Source organism: Mirounga angustirostris, unplaced genomic scaffold, assembly GCF_029215605.1.
Source record: "Mirounga angustirostris isolate CCGP_5_RB_7025 unplaced genomic scaffold, mMirAng1.0.hap1 SCAF_8, whole genome shotgun sequence".
NCBI classification, from domain to species: domain Eukaryota; kingdom Metazoa; phylum Chordata; class Mammalia; order Carnivora; family Phocidae; genus Mirounga; species Mirounga angustirostris.
In genome coordinates, this window is record NW_026991716.1 from 29,918,756 (window position 1) to 29,939,572 (window position 20,817).

At 43.0% G+C, this 20,817-nt stretch overlaps 1 protein-coding gene and 1 pseudogene across 2 annotated transcripts; one reads left to right on the forward strand and one right to left on the reverse strand.

Annotated features, from left to right (window-relative positions):
• Positions 1-538: 538 nt before the first annotated feature.
• On the forward strand, positions 539-9,845 carry LOC123837262 (mitochondrial fission factor-like; annotated as a pseudogene).
• A 630-nt stretch (positions 9,846-10,475) lies between these two features.
• On the reverse strand, positions 10,476-17,638 carry LOC123837608 (HLA class II histocompatibility antigen, DO alpha chain). Of its 2 annotated transcripts, none has more exons than XM_045866666.3 (5): positions 17,322-17,638; positions 15,924-16,172; positions 15,193-15,474; positions 14,974-15,109; positions 10,476-10,600 (listed from the first exon to the last, which is right to left on the reverse strand). In XM_045866666.3, exons 1-5 carry the CDS (start codon positions 17,401-17,403, stop codon positions 10,582-10,584), a joined length of 768 nt encoding a protein of 255 aa, XP_045722622.1. In that variant the 5' UTR covers positions 17,404-17,638; the 3' UTR covers positions 10,476-10,581. The 2 variants fall into 2 exon arrangements, with proteins under 2 accessions (XP_045722622.1, XP_045722623.1); XM_045866667.3 differs by lacking the exon at positions 10,476-10,600 and adding an exon at positions 12,618-14,734.
• Positions 17,639-20,817: the final 3,179 nt, after the last annotated feature.

Sequence of the window (20,817 nt, forward strand, 5' to 3'; positions counted from 1 at the left end):
TGGCCACGAACCTCTGCTTAGACTTCCCCCTTAAAATTCTGCATCCTTTTCTGGACCTCATTCTAACCACAGTGACCGAACCCACTGATTTGCTGTTCTTGAATCCATCTCCCGCCCCTCAGTCTGATTCCCCAGTATTCTCCTGTTTTTCCCTCACTGCCTTTGGTCTTGCAAATAGACCCCGCAGAGCCCCACAGTGATTTCACCATGATCTGGCCAGAAGAAAACATTGAGTGCAGAGAGAACACTGAGCGAGCAAGTGAGGGAGCAGCTTGGCGGTGAAAGGCTGGTTCAGAGAGCAGTTCCATGGGTGGGGAGGCCTACTTCCAAATAAGGGAGAAAATAAAACAGAAAAGAAGTTGCTTCTGCAGAGTCTGAGAGAAAGCCAGGGAAGGGAAGGGCAATTGACACTTGCTGAGCTCTTGCTAACTGCTGGGTATTGACGGGCACTTCTCATAGTGATCTCTTTCAGTCCACACAACATCTCTATCACACGTACATTATTGTTCTTATTTTGAGATGGGGAAACTCTAACTTAATGGGCATAAGACCACATCAGCTAATGAGACAGGATAAGGCTGATTTCAAAGTTTATATTCTTTCTTCCATATCGAAAGTTTTGCGTTATATTCTAGATATAAGCAAGAAAAGAATTCACAAGTGAACCTTTAAAAACACCCAGAAAAAAACATTCAGATATTAACTCCACCAACCTAAACTAAAGAATAAGGCTGGGGATAAACACACACACATACACACATGCGTGCACGCACACACACACACATACTTCTATCATCTGTCATACCTATAGCTTCTGCCCAAGTTTCCTCCATGCTGTAGAAAATTAATTTTTTCACCAAGCCCAAGTAATTGAGTGTTAACTAAAGAACTACTAGGAAGTGTGAAGGCACTTAAACAAAACGAAACTACCTCGCTCCACAAGTATAGATCAGAGAATTCCCAGTGATAACTTTTGCTATGGGAAGAGCATCCAGGCTGAGTAGAAATTATTCTCTTTGGACTGAGTAATATCTGAATGGTGACTCTTTATACCTGCCGTCCTTCCTAACCATGCCTTCAGCCCTGGCTTACAGACTGAAACCTTGCTGAAGGATGAGGCCTATGGGAACCAGGAGGTGGCTGGTGAAGGACATGAGTGTGGGGACAAGGTGGACAGGTCCACGAAAGGGAAGTGTGGGGTGGGAAATATCTGGGCTTGTACTGACCAGGTAAGAAGGACAGAAAAAGGATGACAAAAATTATAGACTGGGAATAAAAATTACAAGAACTTTGTAGGATTTTGGAAACTTTGTGCCCTCTTCATTCTTACTATTTTTTAAATTAATCTTGTCTGTTTTCTGATTGGGATTGACAATAATACCTCAAACATGGAGAAAAGTACAAAATTATAAACCATTCTAATATTTTTACAGTTCAATTTATTCTTGGTGTTCCTGACATGACTATAGATAACGTTTAGTAACTTCTGACCACAGAACATGTTTTTTTAAAGGACAAAATGTTGATGAAGCAATTATAGTACTCCGAGATAAAATGAGACTGTGCTTTGAACCCACAAATGAAAAAGTTGCTAGAAGAAATGATCAATTTTATGTGCAAATTTAATAACCATGTAATGGAACAGAAAATTAAAGGCATTACACTGTGCTTATTTCATTTTAGTTAAATCCAAAGATCAACATATTAAAATTATTTAAATTTATAAAATACTTATTCCAGAGGAGTAGTTATTCAATAGGTGACATACATTAACTCATGGGTTCAGGAATCCAGTTACCTCTCATTTAATTTTCTATTTTCAAATATGGCCTAGGATTACAAACACACACACACATATACTTTTTATTATGAAAATTCTAAACATACAGAAAAGCTGGGAAAGTTACAAAGAATACTTGAGCAACCTAGATTCAACGTCTGTCAAGATTTTGTCATATTTGTTTCAATTATGTATGTTTGTATGGGTATCTGAATCCATTTAAAAATAAATTCCTCGGGCGCCTGGGTGGCTCAGTTGGTTGAGCGACTGCCTTCGGCTCAGGTCATGATCCTGGAGTCCTGGGATCGAGTCCCGCATCGGGCTCCCTGCTCGGCGGGGAGTCTGCTTCTCCCTCTGACCCTCCCCCGTCTCATGCTCTCTCTATCTCATTCTCTCTCTCAAATAAATAAATAAAATCTTAAAAAAAAAAAATTCCTCATGGCATTTCATCTCTAAATGCTTTAGCATAAAGATGTCTTGCTACATAATCACAGTACCATAATCATACTGAACAAAACTGAAAATAATTTTCTAATATCGTTGATTACCCAGTCCATATTCAAATTTGCCTATTTCCCTCCAAAATGTATTTATATTAGTTTTTCCCTAAATATGTGGCCAAGAATCACCCACTAAATCTGACCGTAGTGTCTCTTAGGTCTCTTCAAATACCCCTCTACCCCCCATCCTTTTTTACATTGTCTTTTTAAAGAGACCAGGACAGTTGTCTTGTAGAATATTTCACATTCCAAATGTGTATGATCCTTTCCTCATGGTTTTCATTTGACTTATTCCTCTATCCAATATATTTTCTGTAGACTAGAACTTTGGCCTAAGACTCGATTATATTCAGTTGAAAGATTTTGGGCAATAGTTCTTCATAGGTGATGCTGTGTACCTTACTTTTCATCACCTCAGGAGGCATATGTGATTACTGTCTTGTTATCCCATTATTGATGAGGCCACGTTTGATTACTGAATTGAAATGGTGACAGCCAGGTCTCTCTCTTCTGTGGAGATATTTTCTCCCTTTTGTCAACAGCAAAGAACCTGTGGGCATGATACTTGGCCGGGATGTGACTCGTTGTTTCCCCCTCAACTGTTCTCCTAATGCTTTGTTGTTGTTGTTGTTGTTGTTGTTTTAGATAGAGAGAGAGAGCACAAACAGAGTCGGGAGGGGCAGAAGGAGAGGGAGAGAGAGCATCTTAAGCAGTCTCCACACTCAGTGTAAGCCTGACACACAGGACTTGATCTCTCTACCCTGAGATCATGACCTGAGCTGAAACCAAGAGTCAGATGCTTAACCGACTGGATCATCCAGGCGCCCCTCTCCTAATGGTTTTAACATCAGTGACGCCTCCCCTGAACCAATGATCATATTAGAGTCGCAAAACACTGATTTTCTAATTCTATTATTTCTTCTACATTTATTGGCTGGCAGTCATGTAAAAAGGAGAAATTTTCTCATCAATGGAACCATAGTTCCTTCTGAAAAGTCACGATATATTCTTGTTTTCTTTAAGTACCAATTTTCCATGTCAGGAATTAGAATATCACATCCAGTGATGGCAGAAAAGTTTTGTTGTTGCTGCTGCTTGTTTGTTTTATCTCTATCTGGTTATTTTTAGGGACTCGTGGGTTTTTATACACTCGACGTGTTTAAATTGATTATAGTCATTTTTTGATGCTCAAATTGCCCAATTTGACCAATGGGAGCCCCCTTCAAGCTGGCTGCCCTTTTCTTTTGACATGCCCCTATTAGCCTTAGAACACTTCCTTGTTTGCTGAAACAAGTTTGCTCTGTATTTTCCCTAACCCAGACCTGAAATCAGTCACTTCTCTAAAAAGCTCCATTTCCTTTTATTGGGCATTTAGAAACCACAATCTGTGCACTTGGGATGTTCCTTGCTACTGAGGTACTGTTGCTTTCAGTTTCTTTCAGCCACTGGAACTAGGAGATATATATACTTATAAATCATTAATTAAAATTGACATTTTCTTCTAATTTGACAGAGAAAGCACATGAGCCGGGGGAGGGGCAGAGGGAGAGAAAGAAGCAGACTCCCCGCTGAGCAGGGAGCCCAACTCGGGGCTCCTTCTCAAGATCCTGGAATCATGACTTGAGCCGAAGGCAGACACCCAACCGACTGAGCCACCCAGGTGCCCCTAAAATTCATTTCTAATTCAAATTTAATTTTAGTGGGTTTTTTTTAACTTTTTAAAAAGATTTTATTTATTTGAGAGAGAGAGCACAGAGGGAGAGGGAGAAGCAGACTTCCTGCTGAACAGAGAGCCCGACGTAGGGCTTGATCCCAGGACTCTGAGATCATGATCTGAGCCAAAGGCAGACGCTTAACCAACTGAGCCACCCAGGCGCCCTAATATTAGTGTTTTAATTCAGCCACTTTTTTATTTCTTTTTGTACATTAAAAGTCTTGGTTCCTAAAAAAAAATACAAAAAACAAAACTTGGTTCCTAATTACATCAATAATTACTGATTTGTTTTATCCTATAATATACATAACATAGTTTCAAAATAATAATACAATATTACTATTAACAATGAAACTACTGAATGACATTTAAGGTTTTTGGTAGTTCCTTTTGTCTTTAGAATATATTCCACTAAGAACATATAGTACTGTCTTCTAATATTAGTTAAATTCTCTTCTCTGTGTAGTTTAGTTGTTTCTGCTTGTTTTAAATTTTAGGGGTTTTTTTGTTTAATTTCTATAAAAATTGCAGAACATTTATATGTTTCTAAAGTCGATATTCATTTTTATCCCTGTGTTCTCAAACCCGTTCCTTCAATTCTATTCTCCACCCCGACCCCATTTTTTATCAATTTCTGGTTTATCCTTCCAGTATGGCTTTTTGCAAATATATATCTCCCCTCTTTCTTACCTCAAAGGTAGTACATACTATATATAATTCCTTTGTATCTTGCATTCTCCGTGACTTCCTAGAGATTCCTCCACACCAGCAAAGAGATCTTCCTCATCCTGCCAATAGCTTCAGAGTAATTGTGTGGAAGTGCCATAGCTTTTTCAACTATTCCACTCTTACTAGATACGTTACCAATCTTTCTTTATGACAAAAAATGACATATCAGTCTTAAAAGGCTGATGACTATATAATAAAGACTATATGTTTGACATTTCCTTATACATATTAAAGTATATTTTATTTTTACTTTTTTTTAAGATTTATTTATTTATTTTAGAGAGAGAGAGTGCACACATGAGCGGGGTGAGGGGCAGAAGGAGAGGGAGAGAGAGAGAATCCTCAGACTGACTTGGGGCCCGATCCCAGGACCCTGCGATCATGACCTGAGCCAAAACCAAGAGTCAGCCGCCTAAACACTGAGACACCCAGGCCCTCCTAAAGTGTATTTTAGAAGAAAAATATTACTTGTATTTATTTTTTTTTATTCAGGTATTTTATTTTATTTTTATTTTATTATGTTATTTAATTCCGTTATTAGCATTCTTTGGAATACTTGAGTTTCATGGAATAGTTTAAGAAACACCAGGTGGACTTCATGCTGAGTGTGCAGACTAATGGATCTGACAAACGTAAGGTGTTCAGACTAGTGCTTGGCACATTGGCAGTGCCCAATAAATGAAAGATAATAATCATAATAAAAGCAATAGTGTTAATAACAGCAGAAAAATTTTAATTACAGGCTAGCTTCCACTTAGCTCCTGAGTAGTGATGGTGCAGTAGAAGGAATTCGGGCTCCAGTGTCACACAGACCTTCCCAGCCACCTTCTAGATGTCTGACCTTGGGGTAAGTTGTATAATTTCAACCCCAGTTTCCTCCTCTGTAAAATTGGTATAATAACTCTAACCTTGCAAGTTGATTATGAGAAAGAAATAATACATGGTGGCAGAACACTGCTTTTCTTTTCTTTTTTTTTTTTCTCTGTACTTAGGTTTGTGATATAAGGCAAATGGCAGGTGTCACCTCCAAGACCTTCCCTCCTCCAGCTTTGAATTTCCCAAAGCCTGAAGCACACTTGACATTATGCCAGCTGTCCTAGACCTTATACTAGGGAGAGAGAGAGAGGAATGCCTTTGAGAGACAGTAAAGCAAGGCAGAGAGGAGATTCTCCCAAACTGTGGAAGGCACAATGGTTGGTGGGTCCCTAAGAGAGCACTGTTCCCTTGCAGCACCCAAAGCAGGTAGGGAGGCCTCTGGGGAAGAGGAAGGGTGTCCATGTAATGCATTTGTGCAGTCCCACTCCCAAGCACTGGGACTCACTCCTCACCCAAAATTCCCCTGCCCCCTGCCTGATGCAGAACAGCCAAGCTTCCACTCTGAAAGGACTATCTATGCAGGCTAAGACCCAGGTGTCCTAGAGGTAGCCAGTCTGGACAGATGCAGGAAGACAGAGGGGCTTGTCTAATGCCCCGGTGCTGTGCCAGTGCCTTTGAAAAACCATGAACGAGGGAAACCCCAGTCGTGACTGAGGTTGGATTTACCGCCAGTTTCATGGAGGAGACGTTTGATTTTGAGTCCAATTTAAGACTATTTTTTAAAAATGTACTACTTCTTGCATTTCCTGCACTATTTTCTAGATTTTGTGGACCAAGATTCAAACCCAGTATATATGAAAAGCATTTACCACAAGACCTGGCAGGTCCCGCTACGGCTCTCTCTGCTCTCTGCTTCTGTGCTTCATATCCAATCCTTTAGCTTGCCTCAGTGTGTCTGTGCTGGATCTTGTCGCCCCGGCACATTACATTCAGTAAATGGTAGCCACTATTATTAAAGCCAGCTGCAGAACAGTGGGAACAGGTTGAATCTGCAGTAAATAAAGTGGAATTCAGTAGAATTCTACAGATGTTTTAATGCCAATATGTTCCAGATAATAGGACAGGTATTGGAAAGATGAGACAAAGCCTTGCCTTGTGGTAGAGGAGCAGCAAAGGAAGACACACACACACACACACACACACACACAGAGCTAACTCTGACACACTGCAGAATGTTGTAGGTCCTAGTGAGAGAATGGGCAAAATATTGTGGCCTGGGATTAGGAAGGCTTCTCAGAGGTGGCATTTAATTTGGACTCAGGGGAGGACAGGTAAAATGTTGATCGGTTGTCAGACAGAGAGGTGTAAACATACCTTGAGAGTTTTGTGTCACTTAGCATTGACTGTTTTTAGGGGAGCTACTAGGAATAAGGTTAAAAATGTAGATCAGGGAAAATTTGAGAAGGATCTTCTTCACCCTGCAGGTAATAGAGGACCCATAAGAATTTAAAGCTGGAGGAAGAGAAAAAGAAAATATTCCAAAAGCTTCAGGAGAAAAAAACAACAGATCACACGCAAGTTTCGGGACTCTGAATATCTTTTGGCTTCTCAATAGTAACACCAGAAGCTAACAGACTATGGGGAAATGACCTCAAAATTCTGATAGAAATGATTTTGAATCTTGAATTGTATTCCCAACTGCTCTCATTCAAGTGTAAGAGTAGAAAAAAATACATTTTCTGACACGAAAAGCATAAAAATTTTGCCTCACATGCACTCTTTCTCAGGAAGCTAAAAGAGGATGTACCTGTCTAAAATAAGGCATTAGACCACAAAAGGGTAATTACTGGATTTAAGAAACAGAAGTGGCCACACAGAGGACAGGTAAATCCTGACAAGGTCAGTGAGGGGTGATCCCGGATGACAGCTGTGTCACCGAGGGCAGCTAGTGAAGAACAGAGCAGACAGAAGGTGCTGGGAGAATTTGATCTGACAATAAAATGGGCTAATTGTATTGTAAGGAAATTTGTGATTCATTAATAATAAGCACAAACAAAGCCAAGCAACGAGAAACAGGACAATTATTCACTCCAGGGAAAACAAAAGTTGTCTAGGGAAGGAAGAGTGTGGCTTACTCTATGGTTTGTCTATTAATGTCTTTCACGTGGTCACAAGAATAACAGAACACGGACCTAGCCAGAGCGACAATATAACTGTACCAAAGGATGAGGCCCTGGGAAGAGGGCATGCGTGTAGTATGAGGATGAAAATCCTCGTCTTCCACAGTGGGAGGTAAAGAGAGAAAGCCTAAGGCTGAAAAATCAAGATGTAGCAACACAGGGGCGCCTGGGTGGCTCAGTCGTTAAGCGTCTGCCTTCGGCTCAGGTCATGATTCCAGGGTCCTGGGATCGAGCCCCGCATCGGGCTCCCTGCTCGGCGGGAAGCCTGCTCCTCCCTCTCCCACTCCCCCTGCTTGTGTTCCCTCTCTCGCTGTGTCTCTCTCTGCCAAATAAATAAATAAAATCTTTACCAAAAAAAAAAAGATGTAGCAACACAAACATGTTATATAGAGACAGGAGGTAATACCAACAGAATTGGTTCAAAACAGCTGAAAGTTATCACCTCTTGGAGGGGCATAGTTGGAGAGAGGGCTGGAGACTGGATGTTTTTGGGAAACCTCGTAGAACTATTTGACTGTTTAAAGTATGTGTATGATTTATGGCCCAGGCGCCTCCACGCAGTTGGCCAAGGGCCTCTGAGAGCACCCACCCACACTCCCGGCGAGCAGGTAGGCAGCGGCCTCGCCAGGGACCCTCCAGCGGACCCGGGGGGACAAGATCCAGCACAGACACACTGAGGCAAGCTAAAGGATTGGATATGAAGCACAGAAGCAGAGAGCAGAGAGAGCCGTAGCGGGACCCGCCTAGGGAGTTGGGGCAGCATTTCCTTCTCCCTCTGCGGCTGACACTGCAGAAATCGGTCGAATTCAGTATAAAATAGAATACAGCGAACGTATTGGTCAGCAAACAAGGGTTCCCAAAAGATTAAAGGTAGTATCACCAAATGCTGACCTAGAACAAGGATTCCAAGGAGTTCCAAACGCTAGTGTCATTATGCGGCTTCCAGAGAGGACTGGAAATAATGAAGACGCTTCACTTTCAAGACCAGCACATCTTGACCTTAGTCCGTCAACTCCCTTTAAACCTCTGGCACCGGGGCGCCGGGGTGGCTCAGTCGGTTAGTTGCTGCCTTCAGCTCAGGTCATGATCCCGGGGTCCTAGGATCGAGTCCCACATCGGGCTCCCTCCTCAGCGGGGAGCCTGCTTCTCTCTCCCGCTCCCTCTGTTCTTTCTCTCTCTCTCTCTCTCAAATAAATAAATAAATAAAATCTTAAAAAAAAAAAAAACCCTCTGGCACCAAAAACGCCACCTCATGTACTGACACTAAGTGAAAGACCACTAGATTTTTGGGATTTAGAAAGACCTCCCCCAACCCATTTAAAATGAAGAAATCTGTGCAGTTGGTGGCCTAAAAAGAGAGCGCTCTGTGATTAAGAAAACACGGTTCTCCAAAATGGGCAGCTGGTCAGGGCTGACTCCTAGCATGGCCTGTCCCGGAGAGATACAGCCATTGTAGGAACTGCAGACAGCATGGTGGTTGTAGATGCAGCTTGGGGAAGGCGACGGATAAGCAAACTAACTAGACGTCTACAACTTCCACATGAGGATAACAAAGAACGTGCTTAAAAGAGAGCCGGTCTGGTGTTCAATGACTGTAGGGGTTTGGCTGCTTAATTGCTGGCTCTGGTTTCACCACTAGAGGTAACCAAGGCTCTCAGAAATATTGTCTCAACAGCTGGAGATAGGAAGAACTTGCAAAATAAATAAATAAATCAACAAACTATGTGTATGGCATAACTTTGTTAAAAATTAAAATTATTCCGTACCATCTGAGGAAAATGAAAACACTCATTCAAAAAGATATGTGCACCCCCATGTTCATTGAGCACTGTTGATAATAGCAAAGCAATGGAAAACACCTGCGTGTCCATTGATGGGTGAATGGAACAATAAATTGTGGTACATATACAATGGAAAATTACTTAGCTGTAAAAAAAGATTGAAATCTTGCCATTTGCGACAATGTGGACGGATCTCTGGGGTATTATGTGAAGTGAAATAAGTCAGAGAAAGACAAATACCATATGATTTCATTTATATATGGAATCTAAAAAAACCCCCACAAATTCATAAATACAGGGAACAGATTGGTGGTTGTGGGGGGGTGGGTGGGGGAGAAATGAGTGAAGGGGCTCAAAAGGTAAAAATAAAAAAAAACAGGTGAATAATGCATTTAGTTATAAAGAACAAAACTGCAGCCATGTGAAAGAGAAGAAACAAAGCTCTGGCTATAGTAACATTACTAAACTCTCCTCCTGTGAGCTCAGGAGTTTGTTCTGCCCTTAGGACCATCGTGCTTCTTTCTTACTGAATCACTCATTCCTCAGATCTCTGCCTATGGGTCTTCATAAATAACATCTCGGTTTCCCTGTCACCTCCTAAATTAGGACTCCAGCCCTCTCCTTCAGGCACTCTTTATCAGATCCTTCATTCTGTTTACTTTTCTTCATAGAACTCATCACAATGTGCAGGCCTCATATTTCTCATTAAACATCCTTTTTGCTGGTGGTTTATATGTTTCCTTCACTAAGGATAAGCTTTTGGAGATAGAGGCTATATCTGGCTTTTTCACTCCTGCCCCCAATCCCCTGCCTAAAGCAACAAGAGGGGCTCATTCATATCTGATTGGATGGATTGATGCATAAATGAATCAAAGGAACAGCAATTCACTTGACCACAATGGGCCTGTTTCATTAAACATAAATTAGACCTATGAGTATTTTCTCAAGCTTCCCTTGGAACACTACATAGACATTCTTAATATTAGGAAGTCAAAATGAATAATTGCATTCAGCTCTTAGTTTTCTGAAAATTCTGAGGATGTCCATGTCTGTTCTGCTTCCTCCTGGTCCATGCAGTGGGTCATTGATCTGCATTAAACCTGTTAAAACACAAAGGGCATGGGCTTTGGAGTCAGACCTGAATTCTATTCCCTACTTTGACACTTACAGTTGTGCTGCCTTGAACAAGTTACTGAATTTGTTCAAGCCTCAGTTTCCTCTTATTTAAAAATGGAATGATATTAGTATCTACCAAATGGGATTTGGGTTAGAAGATACAATGTATGTGTACTCTATGACACACAGCATGAACAGGGTGTTGTGGGGGGAAAAAGAGAGAGAGAGAGAGGATCAGCAAAAGGGATCTGGAGACAGCCCATGCAGAATACACTTTCAGAGACAGTGACTGGAGGAACTTGCAGGAGTGGGGAGGCTGGGTTATAGGACAAAGAGGAAATTTGATGTTCTTGATATATGAGAGATATGATATGCTCATCATCTGTAGACAGAACCCTGCAAAGAGGGAGCGTTTGAAAATACAGAAAATACCTATTGAATGTCTATTCTAAAAGACACAGAAAGGGATCAGATCAAGGATATAGGAGGATCACCAGCATTCTTCACAGAGCTGGAACAAACAATCCTAAAATTTGTATGGAACCACAAAAGACCCCTAATAGCCAAAGCAATTCTTCTTTTTTTTTTAAAAAAGATTTTATTTATTTATTTGAGAGAGAGAATGAAAAAGAGAGAGCACAAGAGTGGGGAGGGTCAGAGGGAGAAGCAGACTCCCTGCTGAGCAGGGAGCCCGATGCGGGACTCGATCCTGGGACTCCGGGATCATGACCTGAGCCAAAGGCAGTCGCTTAACCAACTGAGCCACCCAGGTGCCCCTAGCCAAAGCAATTCTGAAAAAGAAAAACAAAACTGGAGGCATCATGAATCCGGATTTCAAGCTCTATTACAAAGCTGTAATCATCAAGACAGTATGGTACTGGCACAAAAACAGACACATAGATCAATGGAACAGAATAAAGAACCCAGAAATGGACCCTCAACTATGTGGTCAACTAATCTTCGACAAAGAAGGAAAGAAAATCCAATGGAAAAAAACACAGTCTCTTCAACAAACGGTGCTGGGAAAAGTGGACAGCAACATGTGGAAGAATGAAACTGAACCACTTTCTTACACTATACACAAAAGTAGACTCAAAGTGGATGAAAGATCTAAATGTGAGACAGGAAACCATCAAAATCCTAGAGGAGAACACAGGCAGCAACAACCTCTTCAACCAACCTCGGCCATAGCAACTTATTAGACAAGTCACTGGAAGCAAGGGAAACAAAAGCAAAAATGAACTAATGGGACTTCATCAAGATAAAAAGCTTCTGCACAGCAAAGGAAACAATCAACAAAACTAAAAGGCAGCCTGCAAAATGGGAGAAGATATCTGCGAACAACGTATCTGATAAAGGGTTAGTATCCAAAATCTATAAAGAATTTACCAAACTCAACACCCAAAAAATAAAGAACCCAGTTAAGAAATGGGCAGAAGACATGAATAGACACTTTTCCAAAGAAGACACCCAAATGACTAATAGATACATGAAAAGATACTCAACATCACTCATCATCAGGGGAATACAAATCAAAACCATGATGAGATACCACCTCACACCTGTCAGAATGGCTAAAATTAACAACACAAGGCAGACGCTTAACCAACTGAGCCACCCAGGTGCCCGCATAAGTGACTCTTAATGATAGAAAACAAACTGAGGGTTGATGGAGGGAGGTGCGTGGGGGATGGACTAGATGGGTGATGAGTATTAAGGAGGGCATTTGTGATGAGCACGGGGTGTTGTAAGTGATGAATCACTGAATTCTATTCCAGAAACCAATATTGCATTGTATGTTAACTAAAAATTTAAATAAACTTAAAAAAAAAAAAAGAATAGAGGAGGACAATTTTTTTAAATGGGAGACTGCTTACTTGAAACTAGAAGAAAAATGTGATTTTGAAGGTAGATACATAAATCTAAAAGATTTTGAATTGTTCCTAGAAGTTCCAGTGACTTCTGTGCAATATATGCATAGTGGAAAAAACACACTTCTGGTCAAAAGAAAACATTTTTAATGACCTTATTAAACATTGGGACAGAGATCAGAGAAGGATCTTTTCCAAGGATGATCAAGTTAACTTTTAAGCAAAAGATCAGCAGAGATCAGGGCATACTGGGGACAAACATAACTTCAGGTGTCTTCTGAGAACCAACCCATTCTTCTTTCTCCGAGAATGATCCAACCCCTCTCCTCAGAGGGGTTTGTACTGTGGATCTTGTGCCTCTGGTCACAGTACATCAGACTGGGATGGACACCTGCCCCAAGTTTGGGCATTCATTTGTTTTTCCAAGAATTTAAAATTGTGATTGGGAAATAGTGTTGGTGGGTGGGTAGAGCTGAGGTGATGCACAAAATCAGGAGCTGCAGGTGGACGTGTTAGCTGAAAAGGATAGTCCTCAGAGGCAGAATAATATGGTTAATGTGGCTAACATGCAAAGGGACAACACAGGCCATATGGCCCAGAGAGAGAGCAAGAAAGCTGCTCTGGATTCTACTGGCTTTTCAGTTCTGAATTCTGTTCCCTGGAAGGCTTGGCTAAAACCCACCCTTGGGTTCAGGGCACCACTCCTATGTCTTTATTGTAAATATCCTCTCCTTATATCTGTGATCATCTTAAGAGGGTTTCTGTTACTGGCAAACAAAAGCCTTGACTAGGACAATCCTCCCCCACTTCCAACAGGGTCCTCTGGCCATTCTTTCAACTTATTCTCCCTTGGGAAATCCACAGTGTCTTATGATCTCTTGGTTTCTTTCTTCTCTAGGACCAAATTCTCACAGTGCCAAATCCCATTTTGCCCCTACTTACTTGTATCTTCCTCAGCTTTTATGCCTAAAAGACCCAGGTTCTCCAGAAACCCTTCCTGGACCACTTCCAACCTCAGGGATCCCCCTCCTTCCAATAGCATCAGGCTCTGTCAGTGCAGCCCAGTTATCAGACCACAGTCTAAGTCCAGGATGGCTGCATCAGCATCATCTGGAGCTTGTTAAAAATTGCAGACTGCTACCACTCTCCCTACCCCCCAAGGTTCTAATTCAGTAGATCTGGGTGAAGCCTGTACTTTTTTAAAGGCTCCCAAGTGATTCTCGTGTACATTTCGGTTTGAAAACCACTAAGAGATACCCACCTGAACTCTCTCTAAAACTGTGACCAGGTCTTCTACTGATATGATTGACCCCAGGTTAAGGAAGTAATCCTCTTTTTTTTTTTAAGAGATTTTTTTTTTTAAATTTTATTTGTCAGAGAGAGAGAGAATGCACAAGCAGGGGGAGAGGCAGGTAGAGGGAGAAGCAGGCTCCCCGTGAAGCAAGGAGCCCGACACGGAACTCGATCCCAGGACCCCGGGATCATGACCCAAGCCAAAGGCAGATGCTCGACCTACTGAGCCACCCAGGTGTCTCAGGAAGTAACCCTCTTATCCAAGCCTTGGACCTCTCTTTGTCATGCCTGGGACTCTAGGGGATGTAGAAAAAGGAGATGCCATTGTAAATCATGGCTGGATACATATGGCTTCTTCATTACAAAGTAAATCTGGACAAGAGCAGAATTCCCATGAACGTTTCCTCTCTTGAAAACTCCTTTGGGGGCAAATCTGAATTCAGTAAGTAAATTTCATGAAGTCCTTGTGAAATGGCCCATTCACAACTAACACACAATGGATAGCTCAAATGGAACAAGACATAGCTGAATTGGCCTGAGGATGGCTGCCAGTCCCCAGTATGAAATGGTCCTGCTCAATGGCCATCACCTGGAATCCCCTCTTCTAGGTTCCTAGCATCCCTCACACCCTGGGAGAATTGGCCAGGACCTGGTAGGAAGGATACAGTACAAACACCATTTACTGCTGCTAGCCAGAGCTTTGGTTAGAGCAAGAAAGGGGTGTGTGTGTGTGTTGGGGGTGAGAAGGGGAGCTAGTTGCTGCCCCACAAGTCCTGCGATGAATACCAGGTCTAAGAGAGGAGACCTATAGCACAGGGTTTGATCCCATCCAAAGTCCCCGCAGTAGGGATATACTTAGTAGACTGAGGCACTGAGTATGCAAGGGCTGTCAGAGACTTGCAATGAATCCATAGAGCGTCTCCCACAATCTTTCTTTCTTAGAAGGTTCATTACCTAAAGTGGTAAAAAGCATATGAACAAGGTTGTTCAAGCTCACATTGCTAGGATCCTATCTCTGATCGCCCACCTTCCCAAAACCTCACCCCCTCATCACCTCTGCTCTTCTATTCTCTGCCTGCTACTTGTCTGTGTCACCCTTCCCTGACCCCAGTGCTCCCCAAAGAATGATCCTCCACCCCATCCTCTTCAGAGCCACCCACTCTCCTGCCCTCAGACACCTGGGGCCTCTGTACCTGCGGGCTCTGGACAAGCATGTGCCTCTGATGATGAGGATGGTGCCCACAAGGAAGCCCACCAGGCCGAGAGCCAGGCCGAGGGCACAGATCAGAGTCTCGGTGGTGTCTGGCACTGGGATAGGCACCTGGGGCTCTTGGGGGAGAGAAGAAGGGTCAGGGGGGTCCAATGAAAGGAAACATGGGTCTGTGGAGAGTGAGCTGGGGAGGGGCTCCTACCCCAGTGCCTGAGGAGCGGCTCATCCAGGCCCCAGTGCTCCACCTTGCAGTCATACATGTCGTCTGCAGAGGGCACGAAGGTCAGGTAGCAGAACTTGCGGAACAGATGGTCAGGCTGGGAATAGAAGCTGGTCTGGGCCACCCCCTCGCTGATTATTTGACCGTTGCGCAGCCAGGTGATATTGATCACAGGAGGGAAGATGTTGTCCACAATGCAGATGAGAATGTTGGGCTGGCCCAGCTCCACTCGAAACTTGGGGAGTACAGTCACCCTCGGAGGCACTAGGAAGAATGAGGCCCTGAAGCCCAAAGGCTCATCCCTGCAGTTGGGCCTGATTAGGACTGGGATTGTGGGACGTTTCCTTCTATTTAGCCATTTGCAGGCAGGGGATGCTCTGGGACCTAACAGGTGGAGGGGGGCAGAGGGGGGCAGAGGGAGAAGAGGCTGAGAGGGGGAGTGGGGGCACCAGGGGCTCCTGTATCTGACAGGTCTGTGACGGGGCATCCAAGTGGAAGGGCCAGTCCTCAAGAGGGAAGAGGAGGAAGAGGGTGCTGAAGGGGTCTGGGAAGATCTAGAGCCTCCTGGAAAAGAAAGGGGCTGAATACAATGGTCACAGGGGCTGAGAGAAAGGTGTGCCAGAGTAGATGGAGGCCTGTGAGGTGGGAAGAAGCTTCTCTGGGTCCCTCCTGCCTAACACAGGGTAGGGGAGGGAGCAAGGAGAGGAGGGTACCGTTGGTGGCTCTGGTGCGGTTGGAGCGTTCCACCAAGACATCCAGATGGGCTTTGAGCACCACGATGCTGGCCAGCCCATTCTGTGGGTCAAAGTGGGCGAAGTTGCCAAACTCAGGCAAACGCCACACGGCCTCCCTCTTCTTCAGTTCCACGGAGAACAGCTGTTCCCCATCAAATTCATGGGCAAACTGACCCGAGGCACCGTAGGTTTGGTAGAAGGCTGGTCCATAGGAGCCCACGTGATCAGCTGTATTGGGTGAGTTCAGGATCAGGGACAGAAAAGAAAATGTATCAATCTCATCGAAAGCATGTGATATATTGAATCTCTGAGCCTATGCCCCATCCTGGGTTCTCCGTGGGGACGGAGTTGACTTGTTGAGCTGGTCCTTGGACAGTGGAAGGGTTGCTGGGGGGTAGAAGGGAGAGGACAGAGGGAAACAGGCACAGGCCCAACACACTGGCAGGAACAGAGACACGAGTGCAGTCTGGTATACCAGGTCGGGAAGAAGAGAGTCTTCCTAAAATCATGCTTGGGATCCCCAAAGTTAAGTGGTAGCCATGATCAGCAGCTCTAGCTGTGCTATGAGGTCCTGTGTGTGAGATGAGTGGTATGAGGGGCTGGGATGAGGGAAGATGATTAAGGATGGGAGCATAAGTGGAGCCTGGGGCACAGAGACGCAGTGTAGGTGGGCGTGAGGGGAGGATAGGTGACGGCTGACAGAAGTAAATATTAAGATCTGCGACAAAGACCAAGCAGATAGGAAAGGCAGCCTGAGGTATGGCAGAGAGCACTGGAAAAGGAGCCCGAAGTTCAAGTCAAGTTTATGCTGCAACTCTTTCACCTCAGATTATGATCAAACTTGTCTCTTTTCATAACTGAGGCTCATTTTTTTGGAAATTTGGGTTAGACTTTAATTGGTAAGTGATCTTTAGAATTCTATGAAATTATATGTTCAACAGCCATTAAGGGACTACTATATGCCCAGCATGACGCCAGGCCCCAGGGAAATACAGATGAACCAGCTATAGATCCCTCACACAAGAAGCTCATGTCTAGAGCAGGCTAAAGACAGATAAACAGTTAACTATCCACATGGTGGTAAATACTGCAATAAAACTGGACTTGAATGGGCACACTCCAAGCCAGGAGGTGGCAGAGAAATCGCTGTGCTGGGCAGCAGCAGGATGGAGGTTTGGGTCTCAGAAAGAAGGAAGGAATTGAGGAGGCACCTGAACCTAAAAGAGTTTGAACCTGTAGCCGGCATGGCTGGCCTGGGCTGCACCTGTATATTTTAGGTCCGCAATGGACGTGATAGACGTGAGAGAGATTGGGGCTCTCTTGGTAAAGGAAGTTGCCCATTAACCAGAGAAGGAGAACAATCTCCTCGGCACTCACCCTTGATGGCCCCAGTTTCGTGGGGGCTCAGGAGGCTCATCAGGGTGTGGAGTCCCAGGACTAGCCCCCCACTGAGGACCATTGCCCTGGTGCTTTAACCAAGTAATTCTGGGTGTGGGGCCGCCCGCCGCAGGAGGTAAAGGAAAGAGGAAGGACTCTAGGGATGGGGAAGACCCCAGCTGTATTCAGCCAATCAGAGACATCCTCTGAGTTTACGTAGCTGTTGCTGGGTAAAGTAGTAAGGAGCCTCGGTGGAAGGTGGAAGAATGCCCTGGGCCTTCATTGCACCAGGGAGGCCTGGTCCACAGGAGAGTCAAAAGGAGGTTTCTGTGTGGGAGGTGTCAGGGGCTTAAATCAACCATTACTACAAACTCCAAGAAGAGATCCCCTGAAGGGAGAGAAAAGGCCATCAGAGAACCAAAATAGAGAAGCCTCTATTTTGATCTGTGGTGTAGAGAATCCCAGTCTCCCTGTAAGTTTCTACAGACAAATTTGGAGCCAAATAATAATATAAACTGTACTGAGAAACTTTAAAAAGGGGATCGTGGATACACAGTAGAATTAAAATCCTTTAAATCTTTAAATCGCTTTGGAAAATATTACTTTATTTCATTGTGTGAGAAAAAATGTGTGATTGTCAGAGATGTTTAGAGTAAGGAAGAACTGTAAGGAGCCTTAGCGGACTGTTCTAAGGAGCACAGAGGGTGCTGGATAATATCCATTTGTCCCTCCAGGCCCCCTGGGCACCCTTCTCCATACTGCTTGCAGGCTAACCCATGTGGACTGCATCTCCCTTCCCTCTGGCTTCTGGTTGGGCTCAGCCAATGGGAGCCATGGGCAGAATTTAGTCCAATATGAAAAACATATATAAAGCTAACCATCTCTCCAGATAAGGAAAAGTCTAACCAAATATCTGAAAGCAACTTCTGAAAGATCATGAAATAAATGATTTTCAGCTTGGAAGGGAACTAAGACATCATCTGAATCGATGGTTTTAAACCTGGCTACACCGAAGAATCACCTGGGGAGTTTGTTAAAAATACAGATTCCTGGGGCACCTGGGTGGCTCAGTCGGTTAAGCATCTGACTTGATTTTGGCTTGGGTCATGATCTCAGGGTCACGAGATCAAGCCTTGAGTCATGCTGAGTGCAGAGCCTGCTGGAGATTCTCTCTCTCTCCCTCTGCCCCTCCCGCTTCTCTCTCTTTCTTAAGAAATTAATTAATTAATTTAACTTAAAAAAATACAGATTCCTTGGTTCCATCCTGACCTGAGTTAAGGTAGCCTTTTCAAGGGTAGGACCAGGAGACCTGGGTTAGTAGCATGCTCCCTAAGTGAGCACCACTGCAACTGAAAAGAACTATGCTTCCAGCCTTGCAGACAAGAGAGAGCCTGCGGAAGGATCTTAAGAAGATCTTACAGCTTTGGACCAGAAACCACATGCCATTTCTACCCACTTTCCATCCACAGGAATTAAACAATGACCCTGCCTGAGTACAACAGGGCCGGAAAAATGTATTTTAGCTGTGTGTTCAGGAAGATGTAGTGGTCTGGTGAGCACACAGCACTATCTTTGCCCCATCCCAGCTCTATTTATTGTGATTATTGACATATTTGAACTTGTTTCTAATATTTTATTTATTTCAATATTTCTGTTTTTTAAGTTTCCTTTCCTTCATCGTCTTTAAAAAAAAGTTACCGATCTTCCCTCTAACCAGGTAAGAACTTTAGCGTGCTTTCAAATTATTCATATACTTCCTCTCTTCTTCACCAAGGTGTTTGATCAACTTTACTTCTCCTCCTTTTTGGCAACTCCTGACATTTTTTTCTCTTATTGGAATACTTCTTCCAAAAATCTGTTGAGTATTTATTTTGTGGCAAATCTTCTGAAGCTTTGTATGCTTGAGAATATTTTTGTTATAGCGTCACTTTTGAATAATGTTTAGTTATGTATTAATTTCTGTGTTTAGGGGCTCCTGGGTGGCTCAGGGTTAAGTGTCCAATTCTTGCTTTTCAGCTCAGGTTATGATCTCACGGTCCTGGGGCTGAGCCCCACATCGTGCCCACGATCAGCGCGAAGCCTGCTTGAGATTCTCATTCCCTCCCCCTCTGCTCCTCCCCCTAATCTCCCTCTCTCTCAAATAGATAAATAAAATCTTTAAAAAATAAATAAATTCTGAGTTTAGAGGTTTTATTTTCCTTCCTTCCTTCCTTTCCTCCCACCCTCCCTCCCTTTTCTTTCTTTCTTTCTTTCTTTCTTTCTTTCTTTCTTTCTTTCTTTCTTTCTTTCTTTCTTTCTCTTTCTTTCTTTCATTCTTTCTCTCTCTCTCTCTCTCTCTCTCTCTCTTTCTTTCTTTCCTTCTTTCTTTCTTTTCTACAACTAACACACACTGAGTGGTATTTGGGTTTTCTGTGCTTGACGCCTGCTCAATTGCCACTGTTGCCCTTGGTTTGTTTTCTTTCAGGATCAAGGTGGGTGCTTTCATGTAAAATCTGATTTTTAATTCCTTTTCTGGCAATTCTTTCCTGGCATCTTAGCTTTGCATAATTATACCCACAGTGGAACCAGCATCTTCAAGTCACCAAGATAAATCCTCTGACTCCAATATCACATGATCTCATTCTGCTAGTTAACAAAAAATGTCCAAGGCCAGCCACAACAGAGCCTAATGAACCACACAATATCGAATCCCACGCATAGGGAATGTTTTCAACATCTAAAATTCCTGGGAGTAAAGGGCTAGAATAAAATTAAAAAGAGCGCTGCCCTTGGCGTTCTCGCTGGGCTCAGGTGTGGTGGCCTCGGGCTCCAGGGAGTGCCTGCGGCCTCACCCGACCAAGGATTTTTTCTCTTTAATATTTTCAATATCATCCAAATGTTGCATCCAGTGTTGTAGTTAGAAAATCTGATATCAGTCTCTCTCTCTGGAATCTTAGAATTTTCTCATTGCCTTTGATCTTTGAAATTTGTATCTAAATTTTTATGTAAATTTACATTTAAATTTGTATCTAAATTTACAATTTATAAATATTGTATCTAAAATCGGTTTTGCCTTCTCTTGCTATAGGACATTATGGATCCCCTGTATATTTTCATTCTGGAAATTCACCTCTTTATTTCTGTAAATCTTTCCTACGCACTGTTTTAATTTTTTTTCTCTTTATGAAATTCCTATTATCCCTATTCGGGCATTTCTCTCCCCAGTCTCTTTTGACTTCTCTATTTCAACTTCTTCCTTCTTATATCTTTTACTCTAGGAGAGTTCTTCAGTGTAGTCCTCCCACTTATTTGTTTTTCTGTTGTGTCTCTCCCATTATTTATTCCCATTAGTGGGATTTTTATTTTGACTTTCATATTTTTTCATGCCTAGAACTTCTATATAGCTTTCTCTGTATTGTAATAGCTTTTCTTATTTTTTAATGCATTTTTCATGCTTATTTTAAGGGGCTATTCTATATTTTCTGATACTTCTTTAAGGACACGTATGGACCTATTT